The following is a 22,385-nucleotide window of genomic DNA, read 5'->3' on the forward strand; positions in this document are numbered from 1 at the left end:
ATTTATATACAGAGGACACGTCATTTGTCAGCAAGATATCTGAGCACTTTATATACTCCTACCTGGTTCGTAGTAGCTGTAGATTTTGATAGGAACAGGCTGGGTGTTGATGGGAATACCTTGGGAGACAGTAATGGGCAGTACTGTACGAACCCCTTGGGAGCCAACCTAGAATACAAGAGACCGTTTAGGTATCGTACACCTTGTCAACTGAATTTCTCCAAACTTTATTTACTTCTTGAGCGATATCAATAGCTTTTTTCGTATCACCGTCAATTTTTAATTATTTTACTGAATAGCAGAAAAAAAGCTAGCTGCTTACTTCATCGTAATACAGGATGTATTTCCTGTGACCTTGTTCCTGAAGTTTCGAGTTCAAAACTGAATAGCTGGGATTCGTGGTATCAACAGAAAAGCCAGTAGGGATGCCCACTTCCAGAAGAGTCATTCCTCCCACCTCGCCATCCACACGCTTCGCCTCTACGACTACAGTGTAAACTTTCTCGGTGACTTTGATGACCTGGTAGGTCACCTGGTAGGTCTCAGAAGTCGTAGACTTGTCGACGTTGTATTCCATGACAACCTGTAATAAAAATCACGAAAAGGTTTTAGATTTTAAAGGCTAAATAACCGATAGCACAAAGTGATATCTTTATATATCTGAGTCGATGAATCTTTAGGCCCAGCTTCCCATAACATAATAATTTGTGGGGTAATATGAAACTTTAGCTGCCTACGATCAGAAGACTTTAGATATAATCTCCACCTATTGTACAGCTCGCACTCAGATAATTTACACTAAAGTCACGTGATATTTTTAACACAAAAGGACTGAGTTCTTTTTCTGATCTCAGTAGATATTTTCATTGCCTACTCAGTGCAGACGTTCCCAAATACTTTCGAAAGCCGTGTAGGAGGGTCCTCAATATTTGTTTGCTCGGACTTACTTTTGCCTCTGGGAAGCCGGTGAATGTGCCACTGGTTGAGGCTGAAATCTGTACTTCAGATGGAATGTTGCCATTCTGAAAGCATACAGGGCAGTTACAGCTAAAAGCATATTTTTTGATTGTTTAGCTAGCGTTCAACAATACAGCTGACTGCTTTTTTTAATACAACAGAAATGATGATAATTTAATTTCAAATAAGAAAATACATTTACATATCTAAATCAAAATTTATTATACGTTACATTACTGTTACTACCTTCAAACGTTGGAATTCACTCGCTCAGCGTCCTTACCACTAAAGTAATGTCAACGGTTTGAAGCAAGAGCTTATTTGAGTCGTCGATGGTCACTTGTCTACTGAACGCCTGACCTCCTGACCGTCCAGCTAACGGTGACCCTGAAAGGTACTGCCACTGGATTGTGGTTCGCTGCAGCCATTTCTGCCAACGCCTGAAGACCGACAACTGTGTCCTGTGACAAAGACACATCGTAAACTTGAGCACTTGCTTTAGTGTCCTGCCTACAACATGTAATGGGTTCTTGAGGCCATACTTTGAGGCCATACTTTCTTTGTATTACAGTTTGTCACAGTTTGAGAGATGTGGTTCACGTTTTGGTTTTCAAAATGGAGATTACGGAAGGTTTGTTACTCAACACCTGATAGTAATATCATTGTTTTAAGCAGTTATCAGCAGGAACATAGCCATTTCGCGATGCCGTGCAGCAGCTACCTGAGTAGACTGAAAGCCACCGTTGGGACCACGCAGCTGCAGCAGCCAGCGCAGGATGGGCAGCCCGCCCTGTACGTCACCGCGCAAAACGTACGTCAGCAGAGTGTATGACGTCATCTCTATATTTAGCGCGGTGGACTGCGCATGTCTTTCCCAGTGTTTTTTATCTCCACCTTAGGTAAACAGGTTGACAGGTATACAGCATGGATCGATAAATATCGATCATGAACCAAAATTGTTATTAAGCATGTTAAATAAAAATGTCTGCCATCCGTTTTACACTAAAAATATTCCTTGGAATCTCTTTTTTTATTCGTTTTACTTAATCCTGCTCTAACGTGTCTCTTTTTTTACTTTTTTCTCTTCTAAATCTCTTTCTTTCTATATACATAAATAAAATATTATTTTATACTTAAATAATTATATATATATGAGACAAAGATGTCATAAGTTGTGTGGCTACTTTTGCTTTTCGTCTTCATCTGATTGTAATTCTACAATGACCAGTAAACCTGAACGTAGTTGTTAATTTCTTGTAACTGTTATTTGTTTTCATGTACTCTTCCAGATAATAAATATCTTTACTCTTTTATAAAGAAGTTTTTTATTCTTCTCAGATCAGAGACTTAAGTCATGAAGCAGTCACGAACTTAAAGGACGGGGTCTTTAAATACACAGACATTACTAATGATGAAGAATACAAGGCTCACTTGTTATCGCCTTCTGTAGCAGTTTCTGAAACGCGGCGTCCTTCATGCTGCTGCCAACTAGATGGAATGCATAGGTTACAATGGCGAGGTCATAGGAGTCAGAGAGGTCCTTCAGTCTTCGCTCCAAGTACATACGAGCTTTGGTGATAGCATTCTGCAACTTTTTTTTAAACAGAAAATCTCACATAGCTAGCAGAGCAACGATGAAGTAACATAGATAAAAGCCCCCTAACACGATACTCAGTCAAATTCTTGAAAAACATTTTTTCCAATATTATGTCTTTCTATTAATTTTGTCAAAGTGCAAGCATGTAAATATAAAACACTAAATAATAAAGTCATTAAAACTGGAATATCACGAAATGAAAAATAATATTCAAGTATTTAAATGAATAAAGTGACTTTAGAATATGAATATCCTTACGCTCTGTTGATCCGCCGGACTCAAATCCTCAAATTTATTGCTCGCCTCGGCTAGAGAGATGAGTACGAAAGCCGTCAATGCGTCACCCTCCGCAGATCCTCCCTGATACAAAGTGCACGTGTATGTACATCGGCATTTTATACATGAAGCGAATTGTCATAGTTTGTGTCTGTTCAGTCTTTGCCACATTGTGCAGGGGGCTCTTGAAGGAAGGTTCTAGTGGTTCCAGCGGAAACTTGTTGAATACTTTTAATTGATGTATTTTAATAGCGCTGCAATACAGCACACCAATCAATTTTTCATAGATCCTTTGCAACATTTTGCGGGAAAAAGTGGAATGTGGCAATGTCATGTGTTTAACTAATAACTTGACGCAGTGTACTTGAATAATATTTACTCCTTTGGTTTTTACTGTATTTGTCCTAAGCCTTGAGTCCAAGACTTCTTGAAAAACCCATACAAAGCATGGAAAATATACTCAAAACTACAACTGGACTGGTGAACCCGTAATATCATAAAGAGCATTTACTTCTAGACAGAACTATTGTCTGAAAGTTTTTTAATATTATACCTACCTGTATTTCCTTGTGGATGACATTACCTGGCTCTGGAAACGGGCCATTTCTGTCTTGCCGAGCTATCATCCACTTTATTGATGATATGATCGTCTTAGGATCAATAGTAACAACTGTATTTTTGAGTGCAACAGCCTGGACAAAGCACTTTGTAACGAAGGCAGTCAACCTAGAACGATTAATGAAGTGTTAGCACAATTATTTTTATATTTTGAACTTAATTAAAATAATGAAAATTGATAATCTACGAAGATTATAATAGCACGTGAAACATTCACAAGCAAATGTTTGTTTTAGTTTTTTTAGTATCTATTTTAACTCGTGTATTAAGGTGTATTCTATTGAAAAATAAACTAGATTAGGGCCATTTTCCAGAGCTGTGGCAGATAAATGAAGAAATAACAAGGTTTTTAAAAATAAAATAAATAAAAAATAAAAAAATAATAACAAGGTTTTTAGAGAATGGTACTGTACTTATCGAGGGAGATTAGTCTGTTATACTTGGATAAAAGCAAACACCTATTTTATTCCTAATTGCTCATCCTTTGATGACACTAATTACATAATACTACACTTGGCAATACAAACGTAGTGAAAGTTTGTTAAGTCGTGAAATAGTCCCTGGTAAGGTGACTAGAATATGTAGGTGTATGATAAGATGATGACTGTGACTGTTGTATAGGTAGACACTAACCACATGCTCCCAGAGCTGTCCCTGTTTCCGAAGGCACTAAACGAGCCGTCAGTGTGTTGGAATGTGATTTCTCGTTGATATCCTGTCGACGACATTCAGATAAAAATTTATTTTTAAATCTTTTCTGCCTCTAACCTCCTGAAACACAATTTCCCGACTAGACTTTGTGTGATTTCTTCTTGTTTCCCAACATTAAAGTACGTTTAAAAGGTTTCCACTTCGGCACAAACATTCTTATAAACAATGGCAAAGGCTTTTGGAAGGTTGTGTGCTTTTTTAACAATTTTCGTATTTTGAAATATACAGTGATACCTCGGTTCTCGAACGCCTTGACTTTCGACCAAATCGGTATTCGACCAGGAAATTCGAGAAAATTTTGTCTTGGAATTCGAACAAATATTTGGAACTGGAACATCCGAACGTCCGAGATGAGCCGAGTTGAGCCGAATGGCGTTCATTCTGCCCAGCGCGCCTTGCTTGCGTCATCAGAGACAATAACCATCCCCCTTACCTCCTCCCTGCACATTCATTCCCTCCTGCCATAAAGTTTGGTACAGGTACAGTAAATGAAACACAATTTACTGTACTGTACTGTACAGTACATTTTTTTGTGTTAATAAATACACTTTTATTTCTTATTTCTTGTTGAGACTCATGTTTTTCTACATATTATATACAAATTAGGCCAGTAAATAGGCATTTTCTGTGGCTTGGAACGAATTAATCCAGTTTCCATTATTTACTATGGGTTTCATTGCTTCGGTTCTCGAACAATTTGGTTCTCGACCGTCCTCCCGGAACGAATTATGTTCGAGAACCGAGGTATCACTGTATTATATTTTTGTTAATGAATAAACTGAAATCTAATTCTCATTACTTTCCAGACATACCTCCTATTTGACAGCATTCATTTCTGCAAATGTAGAACCGTACAAAAAAATTATAGTTCCAGACATTATGCAAAAAAAAAATCATTTTAAAATGATATAAAGAACAAAGCACCTGTTAACATGAACATTTCAGCATTGTGTGCGAGGGCCGGAGTGTATGTGTTCGTGCGCTGCAAGTAGTTGATGAGGAAGACGTTGGGAGCGAAGAAGATCATGTTTTGTTCTCCACATCCATAAGGCAAGCGAAGAAGATCGTTCAAGTTTGCGATTATAGATACCAGGAGGTTCCCTGTCACAAAACGTAGATGTTGACATTTAATTCAACAAAATATATCACGTATAAATTGCGCTTACACTGTGAAGGAATTGGTCATTCTCTAGAAACATAAGAAAGGAATTAGCAGACGGTACATAGCTTTCAATTACTGTGGAAGTCAATTAATGTTCCTATGTGTAAAGACCAATCAAGACAAAAAGTTGAGCAAAGTTTTGACGAGAATTTGTAAATAAACATGCCAAACCTTTCTTCAAATTTAGAAGAATAATCTTGTCACAGAGGCATACACGTTTGTACATATCTCGCAAAATATGGAAATAACGAATGTAAGATAACACTACATGTCAGACTAACCAGAGATTTTGACGGTGATGACCTGTGACCCCTGAACTGCTGTGGATGGGAAGTTCAATGGAACAGATCTCGTGAACACTATGTTGGGTCTGGCTTCAAGCAAAACAGTGACTGTCTGTACTTGACGGGATCCCTCGGGCTGTCAAACAAGTGTGTGCTTACAAACAATGGCATGCTTTTAATGAGAAATTCAAAAAGAAAAATGTGACAAAAATATACATCCTGGGCTAAGAAAGGCACAGATATAAACAGAGAGGCTAACTTACCTCCACCAGCAGTTTGTACTCTACCCCGTCGCCAGGAACAGAAGATGTAAGGTTGATACGGATGGGTATCTCCCCTAGTTTTGTAGGTGTAAAGCAAAACTCCACTTCTTGCACTGTGCTAGATTCCACCTGTTATAAACCTTTTCTGTTTGAAATTGTTTTTTGGTCTCTCTAAACTCGTACCTGACACGCTGGCACACACACTCATACACTCAAAACACACAAATACACACGAATAGACCGAAAACCACACATGTGTGTATGCAGAGGGATTTCCTATCATGTAATGTTTTTTTACGATTTCAACAAAATACAACTTTTTAAAGGGTACATAAATACATTTGTCACGATAGAAATGAATAAGATTGTAACCTAAACAAGCAATGTTTACAATGTCTTCCTTACTGTTAGCTACAAGAGTAAGATAAAAATTGTAAAATACATCGGAAAAACAGAAAACAATTGAATATATGAACACTACATGGTATTTAAGAAACGTTGTATTATCCTACTTAGAAAAAAATAAGCAAAGCAATATAGTCCATATTGTCTGGCATTTTTTTCAGTTTAAGAAGGCTTTTGTATGTTTCTTCTCAATTCATTTTGCCTCAATCATTTTATGTCACCTTACTAATTAAGCCTGATCAGAACTACATCTATAAAGTTTTATCAGGACTTCCCAAATCACACATGATATCATTGCTGACTGTGGCCGATGTTATGTACTACCGCTTATCCGTCAAGCTTCTAACAGAAAGGCTTTTTCCTTTAAGGTAAAATATACAAAATTAATGCTTACAAGACCGAGGTCTTGGGTCACACTAACTGAGCGACGAGTCTCTACAAGGTTGCTAGGGTTACCAGGTGATGGCTCCACCACAACGTTGTTTATGCCGTCTGCCTGACCCAGGGTCATTCGCATCTGGTAAGAGAAGAAAGGAAAGAGTTGCATTGCCGTATCTTTCAGGACTTAAGAAAAGTCGCAGTTATTTTTCTTAAAGAGGCTACCTGTAGAGGTGTGTCCTGATAGTTGAAGGCGAAGGACCTTAGGCAGATATCCTCTCCACGTATCACGGAATACGGCAAGTCCAAGGTGACAAACAGGTCTTGAAACGTGGTCAGCTGTAACAGACAGATGTATTGTAAAAAATCTTTAAAATCAGTTTTACAATTTTCTTTAGTTTGCTTGATATAACTAATGAGTTAGAATATCCACTTGGTCTCTTTTCCATCACTAGTCAGACAAGACTGCAAACAGGAGCTGACCTCTACTGCCTGAGGGAGGACAGAGAGTCCGTACTGCAGGTGAACTGCGAACGCTGTGGTCACCCAGGTCGTGATGGTGTCCGGAGCAGTCTCCTGTTTAAGAAAAATTCCGTTGGACCTGTAAGGAGACAAACATTCTACGATGACTATGCAGCTACATAATCCTTTGGCTATGTACGTAAAGACTGCCTTCTGTCTATGAAATAAATAGCAGCAAAATGAACATCTGAAGTACTAAGCTGGATTAATAATATATTTCGTATGATCTACGTAATAGATCATGCACTATTAAAATATCTCACTGTCTTGTCTAAACGAGCATACATGAAGATCTACTGTACGACACACACTATATATATATATACAGTGGAACCTCGGTTAGCGAACGCCTCGGATAGCGAATATTTCGGTTAACGAACAAAAATTTGTTCAAAGTTTGTCTCGGATAGCGAACAAAATTTCGGATAGCGAACAGCCACGTGAACCACACGTGACCGACCAGCATGTCATCATTCGCGCTCGAGACACAGTTACGATCAGTCGTTGCTTATCTATGAGCATCCTTCTTATTTAGTGATTTTTGTGCTTTGTTTTAATAAGATAATCCTCAATCATGGCTCCAAAGAAGATTAAGAGCAATTAATAGTAGTGAGGTAATGACAAGGAAGCGGCCAACACATGAATTGAAAAAGGAAATGATTTCAAAGTATGAAGGCGTCATGCGTCTGTCGGATATGTGATGCATTATTACCGGAGATTTTTACAAAAGGCAGGAGCAGACACTGGACAAGTGTTTTCCTTTAACCTCAAAGCTACAGAAAAGGGAAGTCACCCCCGATTTTATAATGTCACGTGTGCTCATGGAGGGGGAATCAAAGCAGTAATTCCACCCTTCCTCCCCACACCTGCTTCCAACCACGCCGTCAAAACGGCAAGTTTTCTGATGTTTAAATGCTTTTGTTAATGTTTTTATGTTTATTTAACTCCATTAATATTGCATTATAACTGTTCTCATTAAAACAAATACCTATATAGCCTGTAACTTTCAACTATTAGCGAGTTATCAGGGGCTGGGAACCAATTAAATCTATTTCCTTTATTTCTTATGGAAACAATTGTTTCGGATAACGAACATTTCGGATAACGAACAGCTTTCCAGAACGGATTAAGTTCGTTAACCGAGGTTCCACTGTATACGGTTTGCACATGCGTGATATCATGATCTTGTCGAAGGTTTACAATTTTCATTGGACGTATCACTACAAGCGGTAACACACACTTATTTGCTAAACATTGAAAATTGTTTGAGTTTTTCCTCCACTCCAAAATCAAGCCATTGTACTACCTGACCATACCCATCTTCTTATATCAGCGTGAGACTTGGAACCTGATAGCGAGCTAGAAGAAGAGAATACATCCATATGGATAATAATTATGATACAGACGAATCTTTCGTATCTTTTGCAAAGACCAAGTCACGGACGAGAAAGTGGGAAATGAAATCAGGAGAGTATATTGTGCTACACAAAGACCTTCTGACAAACACAAACACAAATACAAACACAAATCGAGATAATACGTTGACATCTCAGGATCATCGGAACTTGCAAAGACGATCATGACGACATTACATCTAGGTACAAGGAGAGATAGACGAAATGGACAAACAGTCGAAGAGCTGTGGGGCCTGTCAATAATTCAATCGCAGTAAACAGATGAGAATCGAGAGAGATGAAAAGAACTGGTGATAATAGTGACGTATTCCCAACACCAATTCAGCTACATATTTGTGATGATGATGATGATGATGATGATGATGATGATGATGATATGATGATGATGATGATGATGATGATGATGATGATGATGATGATGATGATGATGATGATGATGATTCTATTATTGATAAGGGGGGAAGCACAAAGTTGCAATATTTTGAAAAATGTTGTGTCACACACCCAATGGTGATCATACTCCACAGCCATCGTTCAGGAAAGAAGGATCGGATCTTCTCCACTGGAACGAATACTTCCTCGAAAGCTAAAGCTGAAGCTGGAGCTGGAGTTGGAGCTGGAACTGGAACTGGAACTGGAGCTGGACCTTGGATGATTTGTCTCAGATAGGATTCCGATATGCAGTCCTTTGATCGGCACAAATATTCCGCCCCAATTCTGTTATATGTATTAGCCCTGTAACATTAACTTTGTATTATTATACTGAATCAGGATAACATATCGACAGACAAAGGCATTCCTTTTGAATACGCCCATTCAAACTAGAGATAACAAATAGTGGCAGCAAGTTAATAGAAATATACTTTGTGAATGGGATAAAATACCGTATTGTGAGCTAAGAAGTCAACAATATTAACGAACAAAATTTTCGAAAAGATGAAATTTTTGATACGAATGGTCATTTTGAATATTGTGAACACATTTTACACCTACTTGCCAGAGTAATATTTCTCTAATAGAAAGGAAAAAAGATTAAATTCTTTATCATAAATTTGCATTGCTCACAAATTGTACTGGTATAAACTAAATGCCACTTACATATTTTTGTATTAATATTCTTCTTCCCAATATGATTTAAAATTCAAATAATAATAGTTATTCTTGTCATGATTATTCAATAAATATAAGTACCACTTTCATAATCCTGTGACTTTATTCCTTACACTAAAGTCTACAGTTGTCAAAGCTAACATCTTTTTAGAGCAAACTTTAAAATTACTGTCTACTAAAACGATTGCCTTTCCGCTTTTAAGCAAACAGACTACTCACGTAGTCAAGCTTGCCGTTTTGTCGCTTAGGTCGCCGTCGGTCAGAATATGGATTTCAGCATTCTAAAACACAAAAGTATTGAAAAACTGTTACAATTATCATAATGAGTAAAAACAATCTGATACTATACCGTGGTTTAATTATCTGCTGATCTTTTCTGCCTTTTGCATGATACGAGTACATAATTTATTGCAATAGCTTAGACTTTTCACTTTAAACTTCTTGAAATCAGACAAGTAAAAGTCCCTGGTGTTTAGTCAAATACTTCATCTCTGCTTCACGTTTTATTTCGTTCAGAAACTCGCGCAGCAATCTTTCATAGATGACTAATCAAGTTTAAAGGTTCAGGTTTTACATATAAATGTACAAGGAACAAAGGACAGGCATAAAATCCCAAAAATGACAATATCCTTTTTACAGTATATGAGAACTTTTGATTGCGGACATCATTTTTCCTGAGCGGTCTTCTCGAATTCCACATAATCTAATCATTGTTGTAGCGATAATAGAGACATTTTTGCAGTCATAATTTCATTTCCAAACATTACGAAACAGCCAACATTGTAGAAGATAATACTTACTTTAAAAAGACTTTTAGCATCAGATCCTTGAATGGAGTAGGGCCAGCCACTGCTGGCGACATACTGCCACAACCCGCTAGTCCCACTGACGTAGTCATAAGAAGCCAATTCTTCTGTGACCTGTTGTATCAATAAAATATTGAACAAAAGTATCTCTTATGATCCTTAACAATCGTAGTTATAAGGACTTTTACTCTCCCTTTTAAGGCTTTTTAAAACAGTATTTCAAATCAGGAAATCAGTTTGTTCAATTTATGGTTCAAAAGTTATTATTCACACTCAGCTTTGTTTCCTTCCTTATGGTATTTCTATGCGCTAGGATCCCGTACTTTTTAAACTCTTTATGATGCGACACATACATTTATACTTAAAGTTTACTTTCCGAATTTCGAAACCATAAAATGTTGAGTTCTAGGGATAACAAGGTACAAAAAGACTGCAACGGTGATAAATAGATCTTTTATTTGTTTATAAAACGTTTATTCTGTCCCGTGAAATACAAATATGTTTAATGTTTAACTGCAAATCATTTGAGTGGAGTGAAGACGATAAAAATTCCAACACTACCTTTACTGGCTTTCATCCAAAGAATGCCAAGATTGTCGATGTCGATGTCGCTTATCACCGTAAACATGTTTTTTATGATATTTGATTGGAATAGATCATAAGAAAGTACCCTGTCAAACTGTCACTGGATCAGAGTAAAAATAAAAATTAAAAAACAATTTCTCCATTAAATAAATTCCGCTGGTGTTAGGCGAATTCAAATTTAAGAAAACTTACTTTTTCCTGTGTGATGTCGTTCCCATCTTCAAGGATCCTGACACTTTTGTCTACACCCAGCAGGAAAACAGAGGAACCTGGTTTGGCGCTGATGACTAGAGTCACGTCCTCTCCAGCCTTCACCTTGTCTTTAGAGTATGTTACACTGACCTGAAAAAGATCTTTCACTTTAACCAAGACAAAAAAATTGGTTGCCCGACAAGTCTGGTATGGAAATGTTTTTGTAGGAAAATCATTTGTGGGGATTACCCGAAGGGCTTGTGTTTCTTTTTCCTTGACATTTGAAGTAGGTGCAGGTATTTGTATGTATCCCTTAGTATATAATCTGATTATGCCCCCTATTTGATACTCATTATTATCTTTATTAACCCCTAATCACTTGCTAAATTGATCGAACCTGTTGCTAGCTAACATCTCTTGGGGTAGAGACATATAATATTTGTTTCCATTTGTAAATGTTGTCTTCCCACATCGTAAACCAGCGGTTCTCAACCTTTTACGTGTGACGCCCACCTGACGAACAAAGGTACGTCCGTGCGCCCCCCTTAGCCAGAAATGTAAGCTAATTTCACAAATACAGGTATAAGAAACTTTTTTAAAATAACAACCTTCGCGCCCCCTTTGTAAGCACGTCACGCCCCCCCTCCCAAGGGGGGTGCGCCCCACCGTTTGAGAACCGCGGCCATAAACAGTGCATGATTTTTGCTGGTAACATTCCCATGTTTTCTTTCTTTCCACAACCTAATCCGTGATATTTCCATAGATAATATTTGTTTCTCAAAATCTAATAAATATTTATGCACCTAAAACGTCGAGCTAGTACAAATGTTTCAAAAAGATAAAAATATGTTCAGCGACATGAACTTCTGTATTTCTGTATTTCAAGTCTATCCACCTGTAGCATTTATAACAGAAACAATATGACTCACGGGATTTTCAGAGAATCCTTCGACTTTGAACGATATGCTGTCAGCTACCACTTCTCCATCTTCCCGGAAATAAAAGACCACTAGACGAGCACTTGGTGCCAGGACATCGTCAGCTTCAATTGATATTATAAACAGTTCGTCGCCTTCCTCGTTATTTGAGAAAACTGCAGATTCATCCACCATCACTCCTTTTGCGTATACCTGTAAGCCAAGCAGAAGTACGAAAGTTTAAAAGATTCTTTGGGGATTTATCTGACTACTTTGTGTACGACATTACATTTTAAATTACGTTTAAATTGAAACTTTAATAAATCATTGGTTTTCTTTTAAAATACTTTTCTTTTACTTTATTCTTGATTAACGTGAAATTAAACAAACCTAATGTTTACACAATCTATTTCTTATTATTAAAAACGTGATCGATTATCACAAAAATAATTTCTAGTGAAATATCCTATTTTTATAATCAATGATAAATATCATATTGGACTGGGGGAAGGGGGGGTTATTAATAATAAATATCTTAATTAAAATATTCCTTTAAAGACCTAGTACGATACCTGGTAAGTTATTACGGTAACTTTCTCAGTGGTGAACGCAGAAAACTCAATGCTCTCTCCAACCTGTCGAATGCATGAGAGTAATAAAGCAAATTATGTTAATTATACAAAAACGGGTATATTAAAGTAAATTAAAAATACATCCCTTCTAAAATCAATGTTTGCTGATAATTTCTATGGCCTAAAAGATGTTTCCTAACTAGCAATAAGTCCCCGCTACACAAAAAAGAATTTTCTAGTTAGAATTTTAAACAGTCATCTATTGGTTGTGATAAGATTTAAATGAAAATAACTTCAGTGTAGAAGGAAAATAAATAAAATTATGATTCATAGTTAAATGACATATATTTTTAACATTGAAATCCTCACCTTTGGGCTTACTTTAGAATACATCGTAACTTTGATGAAGTTGTCGCTAGGTGAGAAGGCTTTCTGAAGAGTCCTGGTTAATGTGACACCTTTCGATGTTGCCTAAGATGACAAGGGCCATAGAGAAACTAGTTATTTATGATGTTTAATTAATTTAGCGATATCCAATAATATTTTAGCAAAAAAAATTCTTTATTTTGTTGATCTTCAAATACGGAAGAATTATACAGTTAATGCCGTTAATAAGCCCTGAAAAAATAACCCTAACCCAGATGACAACCTGTATGTCAGACCTGGGCAAGGGGCGGCCCGCGGGCCGGATCCGGCCCGCCTTCTGTCTCTGACCTGCCCACCCGCTGGCCCGCCCACCAGTATATATACTATATATACAGTATTAGGTAAAACTGAATTAACTACATTAGTCCGGCCTTCTAAAACCTTCCAATTTCTCATGCGGCCCCTTGGGAAAATTAATTGTCCACTCCTGATCTATGTAATACAGGAAAGTGCATGTAAACAGGTTGAGACTAATAACATATGTTCTGCCTACCTTTATAGTTACGCTTTCAGCTTCTTTTGGAAGCGTTTGGTCAACGCGAAGTAGTCCTGTCGCGGATGGATAATACTTTTTATTAATAGTTTTTAAACCAGCTTTTGTATTTATTTCGAACTGTACTGCGATAGATTCTTTCGTCGAAAGCAGGGTTCCGTCGTATTTTGTTACACTCAGCTGAAACAGGATAATAGATAAGTGGGATATTGTCTCGAAAACAGGGGGGAGTATTTACGTATCTTACCACAGTATAACAAAATATAATATAACCTGTTGTAGGTAATACTTTTCCTTAAGTTATCAGATAGCGAAACTTACTTTATGAAAGCTTACAGCATGAAAAACTAAAACTAATCAATGTTACCTCTCACACACAAAAAAACTTGTAAAGGCATCCTTTATTTTTCTTTTGGAATATATTTACTGTCGTAAATTTGTTTTACATCTTAGTTTAGCCCACAACAATTCTGAAAAAGTATATGGTGATCAGGATGAGGAAGAAATAAACAACGTTATTAATGTAGGTTCAAGAAGTATATTAAAATACTCACGTATGCTGAACTGGGAAGACCTGGTTTGAATGTGTCAGGTGAGATGGGAAGAAATGCCAGTTGTACTTCCTTTTCCTCAAAGTCAATATCAGCGTTTGTCTCTATTCTGTGTCTGGTTGATTCATCTGTCACAGTGGCAATCACCTCAGCTTTTTTGTTTACCCCAGGGTTTGACAGAGCTATAATCTCTTGGTTGGTGATTTGAAACTCAAACTGGCCTTTTCCGTTCAGCTGCAACAGAAATAAAATATATGCTTATGCAAACAGTTTTATAATAAACATATATAGAGAGAGAGAATAATATTTGTAATCAATTTTAACGCAAGTCGAAAAGAAGTAATTCAAAGCCAAGGTCTTTCATTTAAGAACGCGGTTAGTCACTTATTCTTATTTTGGAAGAAGCCAATAAAAGTTAAATAAAATAAGTATGAATGTTAAATTCTCCTCAGCTCTTCAGCTAACAAGTCATACAATAGATACAAAAACACGTAACATTTCATACAAACCCTACTCCAAACAACCACATTCACACCCACCCTCATTTTCAGAGATTTTCAATTTTTGCATCAAGTGTGTGAGTGTGTGACGTGCGACAGACCTTTCCAGAAAATGTTTTCATTCTTGGCAAGCCTGAGAGGTAGTCGTTCAACTTGATGACAACATTTACATCAGCTCCTGCCACTGGCTTTCCAAACGTGTACCTGCAAAAGTTCAATAAAAAGCGATTGCTCTCTCTCTATATATATATATGCTGGAAGCTCATGTTACAAATATACTCATCATTAAATAGCCAAGATTGTTTTGTAATGTCAAACTGGCAGACTGAAAAAATATGTATGTAGATAGCCTTACTAAGCTAATTAAATCAGATCAATACATCGATTCATTGGTTGAAAAATATGTTTAGCATAATTAAGTTTTGTAATTCCTTAATGTTTCAAGATGATGTTAGAACCGTACTTGGCGCTGGCTATCCCTTTGATGCCGTCAGATGTTAATACCTTCTTTGGCACCTCTAGAATGGTTTCAAACTTCGGCAAGTCTGGAATCGAAAAACAGAACCGTAACACTTCCACGTGAGCACCTACATGCATGTATATAGCTACACATACTCATACACAACTACAAACACTCTCTTACACACACACACACACACACACACACACCACACACACACACACCACACACACCACACACACACACACACATGCACACACACACACACACACACACACACACACCACACTTACGTAGACAAACACTCACACACACACACGTATATACACACACACTCACGTAGACACACACACATGAAGATATATGCTTAACAGAACACGCAGTCAGAACACACACGCTTAATCATGCAAGTCAGCGCACTCAAATAATGAAATCGATTAAAATTTGCCTGTAAATAAATGTGTTCATTATCTTTCCACACTTTGATAATTATAATTATAACTCACTTATTTTAAATATGCCTTGTTTTTATAATACATACCATATTTTTCTATCGAGAAATAGATTACTTCCTTGTGTCCCTGAAAATATTATAAACAAATTACGAATCAATTTGTTTTACGTTAAAGTTTGAAAACAAACCAGTCTAAACATTTTTTCGCTGCACATATCTCCTGCACTCTCTCAATCTCTAAACATTTATTTTCTCAGCCTTACTCCTTTCTCCATCTTTCATCTCATCTTTTATTCATCCATAAATACATCTACTATATGCAGTCAGTCTAAGCTTATAATTCAGACAGACTGAATGTGTAACATCAATATTATCAATAACTTGAATTAGTGCATATAGCTTCTGGAACTTTTTCAGTAAAACATCTGACATACACCAGCACGCTGTATGATATGGAATAATACCCCAATATATATATACATGTGTGTATATGTTATGGCTGAACTCACTTGAGTGCTGACGTCGATGGCCCAGTTACCCAAGGGAGGTTTTGTGGAGGTCGGCATGCTGAGCTCCACCACACCTGTGTTACCTCCCTTGATATTTTTCCACTGACGAATGACGTTCCCTGCTGGGTCCTGGACAACACGCATTCAGGATTGCCTTTATTATAGCATCAGATGTTACACGTCCAGCACAAATCAGAGCTTGTGATTGATTGGTTGATTGATTTTAGAGACCAACCTGAATGATTTGTTTCTTTTAGATATCGGTAGATAAAGGCGATATAAGACTGACCTTTAAATTGCATAATAACCCTGATAATTAATTAATTAATGGATTTTAGAGGCTGAAATTTATTGGTTAGGTTTACATTGCCTATATCTACCGATATCTGCAAAAATTGCAAACCATTCAGGTTGATCTTTAAGTTTGCCATCTTTACGCACCTTAATCAGTATGTCCATTGCAGAATTAAGTAGGGTTAGGTCAGGGTTCATGGCTAGCGCTCTTATCATGACTGGAAACAAATACAAACAGATATCCTTTGAAATCTTCGAACCATTCTTTATATAAAAAAAATATCTTTTGATATGAGTAGAACCCTATATGTGATCTCTATGCAGGCTCGTTCTTAGCCCCCGCGGGGCCCGAGGCAAAGGGCATGTGCGGGGCCCTCACGCCACGATCACACGGTTTAGTTGGGATCTAAAGTCACATATCAATCAAAAGCGCGGGGCCCCTTGAAGCGCGGGGCCCTAGGCAGATGCCTCGTCCGCCTGCCCCTAAGCACGGCCCTGTCTCTATGCATGTGTGCCTCAGAGAGAGAGAAAGAAAGAGCGTGTGTGTGAATATATGTGTGTGTGTGTGTGCGCGCGCATACGTAAATGAATAAGATTGGACAGTACTTTGTGTTTGAGTATGAGAGGAAAAGTTAACTGGATGGCTTCCCTTTTTTTTTTTTCTTCTTCTCTTCTTTGCGCCAGAACGACTGTCTTTTAAATCTCTTTTACGGCTATAAAAAGATGGAACAAATGGTTTGCTTCTTCGTCTTTCTCCTCCCTCTTTCTTTATCTCCCTTACTTTCCCCTTTCTTTTTCCTTCATACACACATGGTTTCTTGCTCTCTCTCCCTTCCTCTTATAAAATCCATTCTCGTGGGTTCTAAACTTACCTGTTTGGCCCGGTTTGTAAATTGCCTTATCTGTCTGCACAAATATTGAAAAGCTTTTCTCTTCCAGAGTCATTGCCGCCGTTCTGTCAAAGTTGACATCCCCAATGGCCTTCACACGCACTTCATACGATGAACTGGACGTTCCTGCCTGGTTTTTAACATCTGCAGGCACCTGCATTGGATTATTAAATGCAGATAATTAATATTCTAACTCACATGCTCTGTGTGTAGGTTGAAAGCCTGTATGTATTACTGTCTATAGTATTTTGCGCGTAACGTGACCACGACTTTGTCTGCGGGTCAGGGGTCACGCGACAAACCAATTTTATTTGTACAATCAACCAAAACGAGAGGTGAAAAGTATATCCTTCTTGACAAATAGTTTTGTTAATCATATTTCAATATTTATATCTGAACATTAGAATGAGGCGACCGTTTTTCGTCCAAAGTTCTTGTTTTATGTTCTTCGATCCTCAAGGAAATGGAAAATTGAATTCAAAACTTACCGGCAGTTTAAAGACGTACGGTGTCTCTGAAATAAAAATACATGTATATATAGATAATTGTTCATTTCTCTAGCTTCACACAAAATTCCACCGATGTGATTTGGGAATCGTATGAACACCGTGGTCCCAAGAGCTTCAAAATATTTCTTTTAGACTGAAACAACTCAGATTTAGTCGTTTTATGAGTTGTGTGTATTGTGGATGTCTGTACGTGCGTCAAGCGCAGGCTTTGCTGGTTGTGTTTTATTGCACATGATCTTTCATCTTGCTCACACACATTTCTACGAGTCTACCTGTCTGATTGTATGTTAAGCTGTGTTGTAGAACAAAAAAGGTGTGATTAAGAACGACAGAGGAAAAACTTGCGTTTACCTCCTCCTCGCACTTGTTGCGATGGAGCTGATGCTATAACAGCTTTGCTGACCACGTTGACCAGCGTGACAGTCACAGTCGCCACGTCTCCATCACGCAACAGGTGGACACTGACTGGCAACGTCTTGCCCGCCCTCATGCGGTATGAAAGTGTCACGCGATAGGTAACACCCTCCGCGCTGCAACATTCCGCATGTGACAATCTTACTGTGCTTCTTCCTCAGGTATAACACATTTTACCCCATCCCCACCCCCCGGAGGAACCAGGCACGTAGATGGTGTATGATGTAACTCTGGCCACCCACAATAAGATAATACTACAGGAGAAGGTTACGTACAGTATTGACAGGTCAGTCACTTAAAATAGCGACACCCGTTTCATGAGTCCCATTTTATACTAACCCTAACAAAAGACAACGACGTGAGGAACAAAGTACAACGAGGAAAGGATTTAATAAATATAAAAATAAGGCAAAATGCATTGATACAACATTCTGGCTTATTTGAACGGGTCCCCAGTCCTGAGGGAACTATTCATACTTCCAAACTGCAGTGCTGTTGCCTCCCGTTATAATCACATTCAACTCTTGCATACGCCGGTGACTACTCGTAGTGCTAACCCAACCCCCCCCCCCACCCCCGTCTTTCCGTCGTCAATTCTTCTCCTTGGTCTGCCAACCAAGTTAGAAAGTGATGACTACTACCCCGGATGCCGAGCGAACACCTTCCACCCCCAACCCCTTTGATGCGTCGTAATCCTTCCGACTCAGGTGCTTTGGAGCTCGGACGAATATACAGATGTTCTATTCTTCTTTGAGAACGGCTTCTTCTCCTGCCGGCCTTGGAGCCAAATAATGTCTATTTTCCACAGTTAGCCCAACTTCTAGTCTTTTGAGTTTTCCCGTCAACAACTGAGTCCCAACGGTCTTTTGTCGCTGATTGGCCTTTTTGCCAAGAGGTTCCTTTACCCAAGCGTCCAGAGTCTTTGCCCTCCTGACTCGTCTCGCATTCACACACAGATGCGGAGATGGATATTCGAGCCCGACTGGCGAAAGCCAGCCACGCCTTCGCCTCACTCAGGAGCACATGGAAGCAACAAACATCAGTAAGAAGATAAAGCTGAGAATCTTCAAGTCAAATGTGATCAGCACCCTCCTTTACGGATCAGAATCATGGAAGATGACAAAACCATCAGTAACAAGCTTGACGTCTTCCAAAACAGATGACTTAGGCGCATACTTAACATCTTTTGGCCAAACACCATCACCAACGAAGAACTCCACCGAAGAACTGAAACCGAGTCCATCACCACACAGGTTCAACAAAGGCGTTGGCGATGGATTGGACATGTGCTCCGCCAGCGGACCGCAGACTTCTCCAGAGTCGCCCTATGATGGACTCCAGACGGCCGAAGAAAACGAGGCCGCACAGAGGAAACTTGGAGAAGAACAGTGGAAAGGGAGATGAAGGGAAAGGGCTGGACATGGGGTCACCTAGAGCGGGTTTCAGCCGATCGACATGGCGGACTCTTGCTGAGGCCTTATGTGCAACCTGATGCACGAAGAGGAAAAGATAGATAGATAGACCTCTCAGCGGGTGATAATAAAGAATCTTGAAACCAGCAAGAACAAAAATGTAGAACATATCCCACTGCTCGGTGACTAGTCTGTCTCATTTTTTTTTTTTTCATTAAACTACTTTTTTCCTCTCTCATCTGCTTTTGGTCCTGCATGCCTTTAATAATAATAATAAAAATAAAAGGAGACTTATAACGCGCAAAATCCGAATCCTAGGGAAACGCTCAATGCGCCGAAATGATACAGAAAGGTACACCAATAAAACATTAGCAGCTGCAGAAAACCAAAAGGGAAGTTAAAATCAAACGATCAGACGGCTAAAAAAGGACCACAGTTGTGAGCGAACGATCTGCTGCTACAAAGCGCATGACCACTACTCACAACACAGGACCACAAATCAAAAAAAAAGGAAAAAAAATAAAAAAAGGTGTTTGCATGGGCAAAAATAAAGGGTTAGATCATCAGGTGCTTGGCCCTGCAGTACAGTCCACAGTCCTCTTGACGAGTGCTGAGCTACATGCACTGTGGTCGTATCTCTGTGACTTGTATATAGCTGATCGATACAGGCCACACTGTCAAACTGCACGATGACCACATCTGATGATTGTGATCAACATCTACAAGCCACATGATGTAAGTGTCTTTTTGTTGCATTCTGCGAACTGACTGCATCTACAGGCTGGATGTCGATCGCTCTCGCGTGCTTCACTCACTGTCACAGCGAACTTGAGTTGTAGTAAAGAAAGTGAAGCGACGATCCCCTTTGTCATTGTATAATATGATAAGATTCCTTCATAGTCTTAAGATGTTCTCAGTATATTCTCAAAAATTTTCCGATGTCATCGATCCTTGTTATCTGGAGTCGTCACCGTTAGATCTACAGTGATCGCCCTTAGGAACCACAAATAACCACAAAACTACAAATAGTTTGCACTTCTTTCTCGTGGAACGGCTGAGACTCTCAGCTGCCAGTGTTAGTATCAGCTGCGCAAAGGACGATTAGTGTCCGCCATAGAAGCAAACTCCGAGAAAAGTTCTTGTATCTGAAATATCATGTGGCAACAGCCTGTCCTCAGTGTTCACAGAACAGGAAAACAGGGTCTTGTTATCTGCACAATGGTGGGGAGGTGATGTCGATGGAAAGGCTGACTTGCTGGTGTACAATCAACAGTTTAGCAAGTCGTCTGCCCTGGGCCCGTACAGGATCTCAACAGCCCTGAGTTCAGATCTACAGCTCGGAAAGCCATAGTGTCGTCATACAGTAGCAACGCTGAATCGAGCAATGATGAAACCACAAAACAGAGGAAAACTGCATGAAAATTTTGAAAGCAAAGGACTGACTTGTGTGATCTTCAAGATCTTCAGAAAAAAACCGTTATGCAGAGAAGACCAGAAGTCGACGGAAAATCCGAAATCGCAGAAGAAACCAAAGTCAAATAGTCTTGCACAGCAACGACGAAACGAAAAAAAAAAGCACTGGGCGAACCAATGGGCACCAAAAACACAGCAAACTATTAAAAATGCAAAAATTGCGGAGAACCGCCTCCCTCAAAACCTGCCAGGCTAAGGGACGCTACTCCACTCCTTTCATAGCTGCTACGCTGCCGCAAAATTTTCAGAAGAAATTCAAAACCATTTTCACGTTAATTAAACAGTAAATTTAAATATTTTTGATGTTTTTATTTTAAAGGAAATTTTTAAGTCTATTTTATTAATTATTGAGAGAGGAAAGCAGAGAGTGCAACTTGCCAGACTTGTGACGTGATCATTGCCACAGTGGTGACCACGGACAGTAGCACATCTAACCCCTTCATCCTGGAGCTTCAGAGATCAAATCCTGAAGTTATCCTTGAAGAAGTGTTCAGTTTCCTTTCCTGCTTGGCACACTGTTGTCTTTACGGAGAATTACCATTTAGGATATCTTCTAAGACAAGACTAAACAGATAGGTGCAATAGTTAAAGTTTTTTTCTCCAGGCGATTGATAGGAAACAGCTTGCAGAAGACGAGGAATTCCCGGCAGAACTGATGATACTCATGTAGACGAGCCTGATTTATCTATCACGACCAGGATGTAAGCCTGATATAGTGAGATCCTATTTCTCTTACGCGACTTTGCCATAATGAAAAAACCCAGCCTTGTGCAAACATCCTTCTAGATCGTCCCTCCTCATTCGACAAAGAGAAATACGGATAGTGTAACTACTACAAAGGAGCCAGAAGTTCCTTGTACCCGATCCACATGCATCATCGTCTGAGTCTATAATGATTCGCCGAGTGGCGCAGATGATGTCACAAAGGTCGTCTTCAAGCTGTTCTCGGGGGCAAATTGATGATCCTGTTTCGACAGAAGGTGTTCTGTTCTCTGTTCTTTTGAATGTTAGCAAAAGATCGGCAAGCAGTCAGCTTGTATACACAACCAGTACTCGCGGAACCAATCACAAATATGCATACACAAGCGCACAAGTGCCCATACACACTACCCACATACAATGATTCACTAACACCCGCCTCTCAAGACCGGAGAACACGTATATTTCGAACAGAATGTTATCTTAGTTTTTAAGTTTATACAAAAATGAGAATGGCTATCAAAAGATAAT

General features: G+C 38.8%; 1 protein-coding gene across 1 annotated transcript; it reads right to left on the minus strand.

The window, feature by feature from the left end:
• Nucleotides 1-450: 450 nt before the first annotated feature.
• Nucleotides 451-21,797, minus strand: LOC112560725 (CD109 antigen-like). Its single transcript, XM_025232749.1, has 32 exons — nt 21,534-21,797; nt 18,208-18,386; nt 17,836-17,861; nt 17,330-17,501; nt 16,605-16,675; nt 16,164-16,292; nt 15,742-15,781; nt 15,204-15,285; nt 14,842-14,944; nt 14,244-14,474; nt 13,690-13,869; nt 13,140-13,241; nt 12,771-12,833; nt 12,211-12,411; nt 11,282-11,431; nt 10,499-10,618; nt 9,918-9,979; nt 9,093-9,323; nt 7,135-7,252; nt 6,877-6,990; nt 6,668-6,790; nt 5,869-5,997; nt 5,603-5,741; nt 5,084-5,260; nt 4,082-4,163; nt 3,388-3,556; nt 2,813-2,914; nt 2,389-2,548; nt 1,679-1,851; nt 1,241-1,418; nt 948-1,022; nt 451-583 (listed from the first exon to the last, which is right to left on the minus strand). Exons 1-30 carry the CDS (start codon nt 21,596-21,598, stop codon nt 1,302-1,304), a joined length of 3,810 nt encoding a protein of 1,269 aa, XP_025088534.1. The 5' UTR covers nt 21,599-21,797; the 3' UTR covers nt 451-583; nt 948-1,022; nt 1,241-1,301.
• Nucleotides 21,798-22,385: the final 588 nt, after the last annotated feature.

This window comes from Pomacea canaliculata, linkage group LG3, assembly GCF_003073045.1.
Source record: "Pomacea canaliculata isolate SZHN2017 linkage group LG3, ASM307304v1, whole genome shotgun sequence".
NCBI classification, from domain to species: Eukaryota; Metazoa; Mollusca; class Gastropoda; order Architaenioglossa; family Ampullariidae; genus Pomacea; species Pomacea canaliculata.

Excerpts from the sequence above, each read along its gene's own strand:
- LOC112560725 (XM_025232749.1), bottom strand. The coding sequence starts at position 21,598 with ATGAAGGGGTTAGATGTGCTACTGTCCGTGGTCACCACTGTGGCAATG. Across the intron at positions 12,834-13,139 it reads ATTCTAAAGTAAGCCCAAAG|GTTGGAGAGAGCATTGAGTT; the intron begins GTGAGGATTTCA and ends TGCATTCGACAG. Across the intron at positions 5,261-5,602 it reads CATCACCGTCAAAATCTCTG|GGAACCTCCTGGTATCTATA; the intron begins GTTAGTCTGACA and ends GTTTTGTGACAG.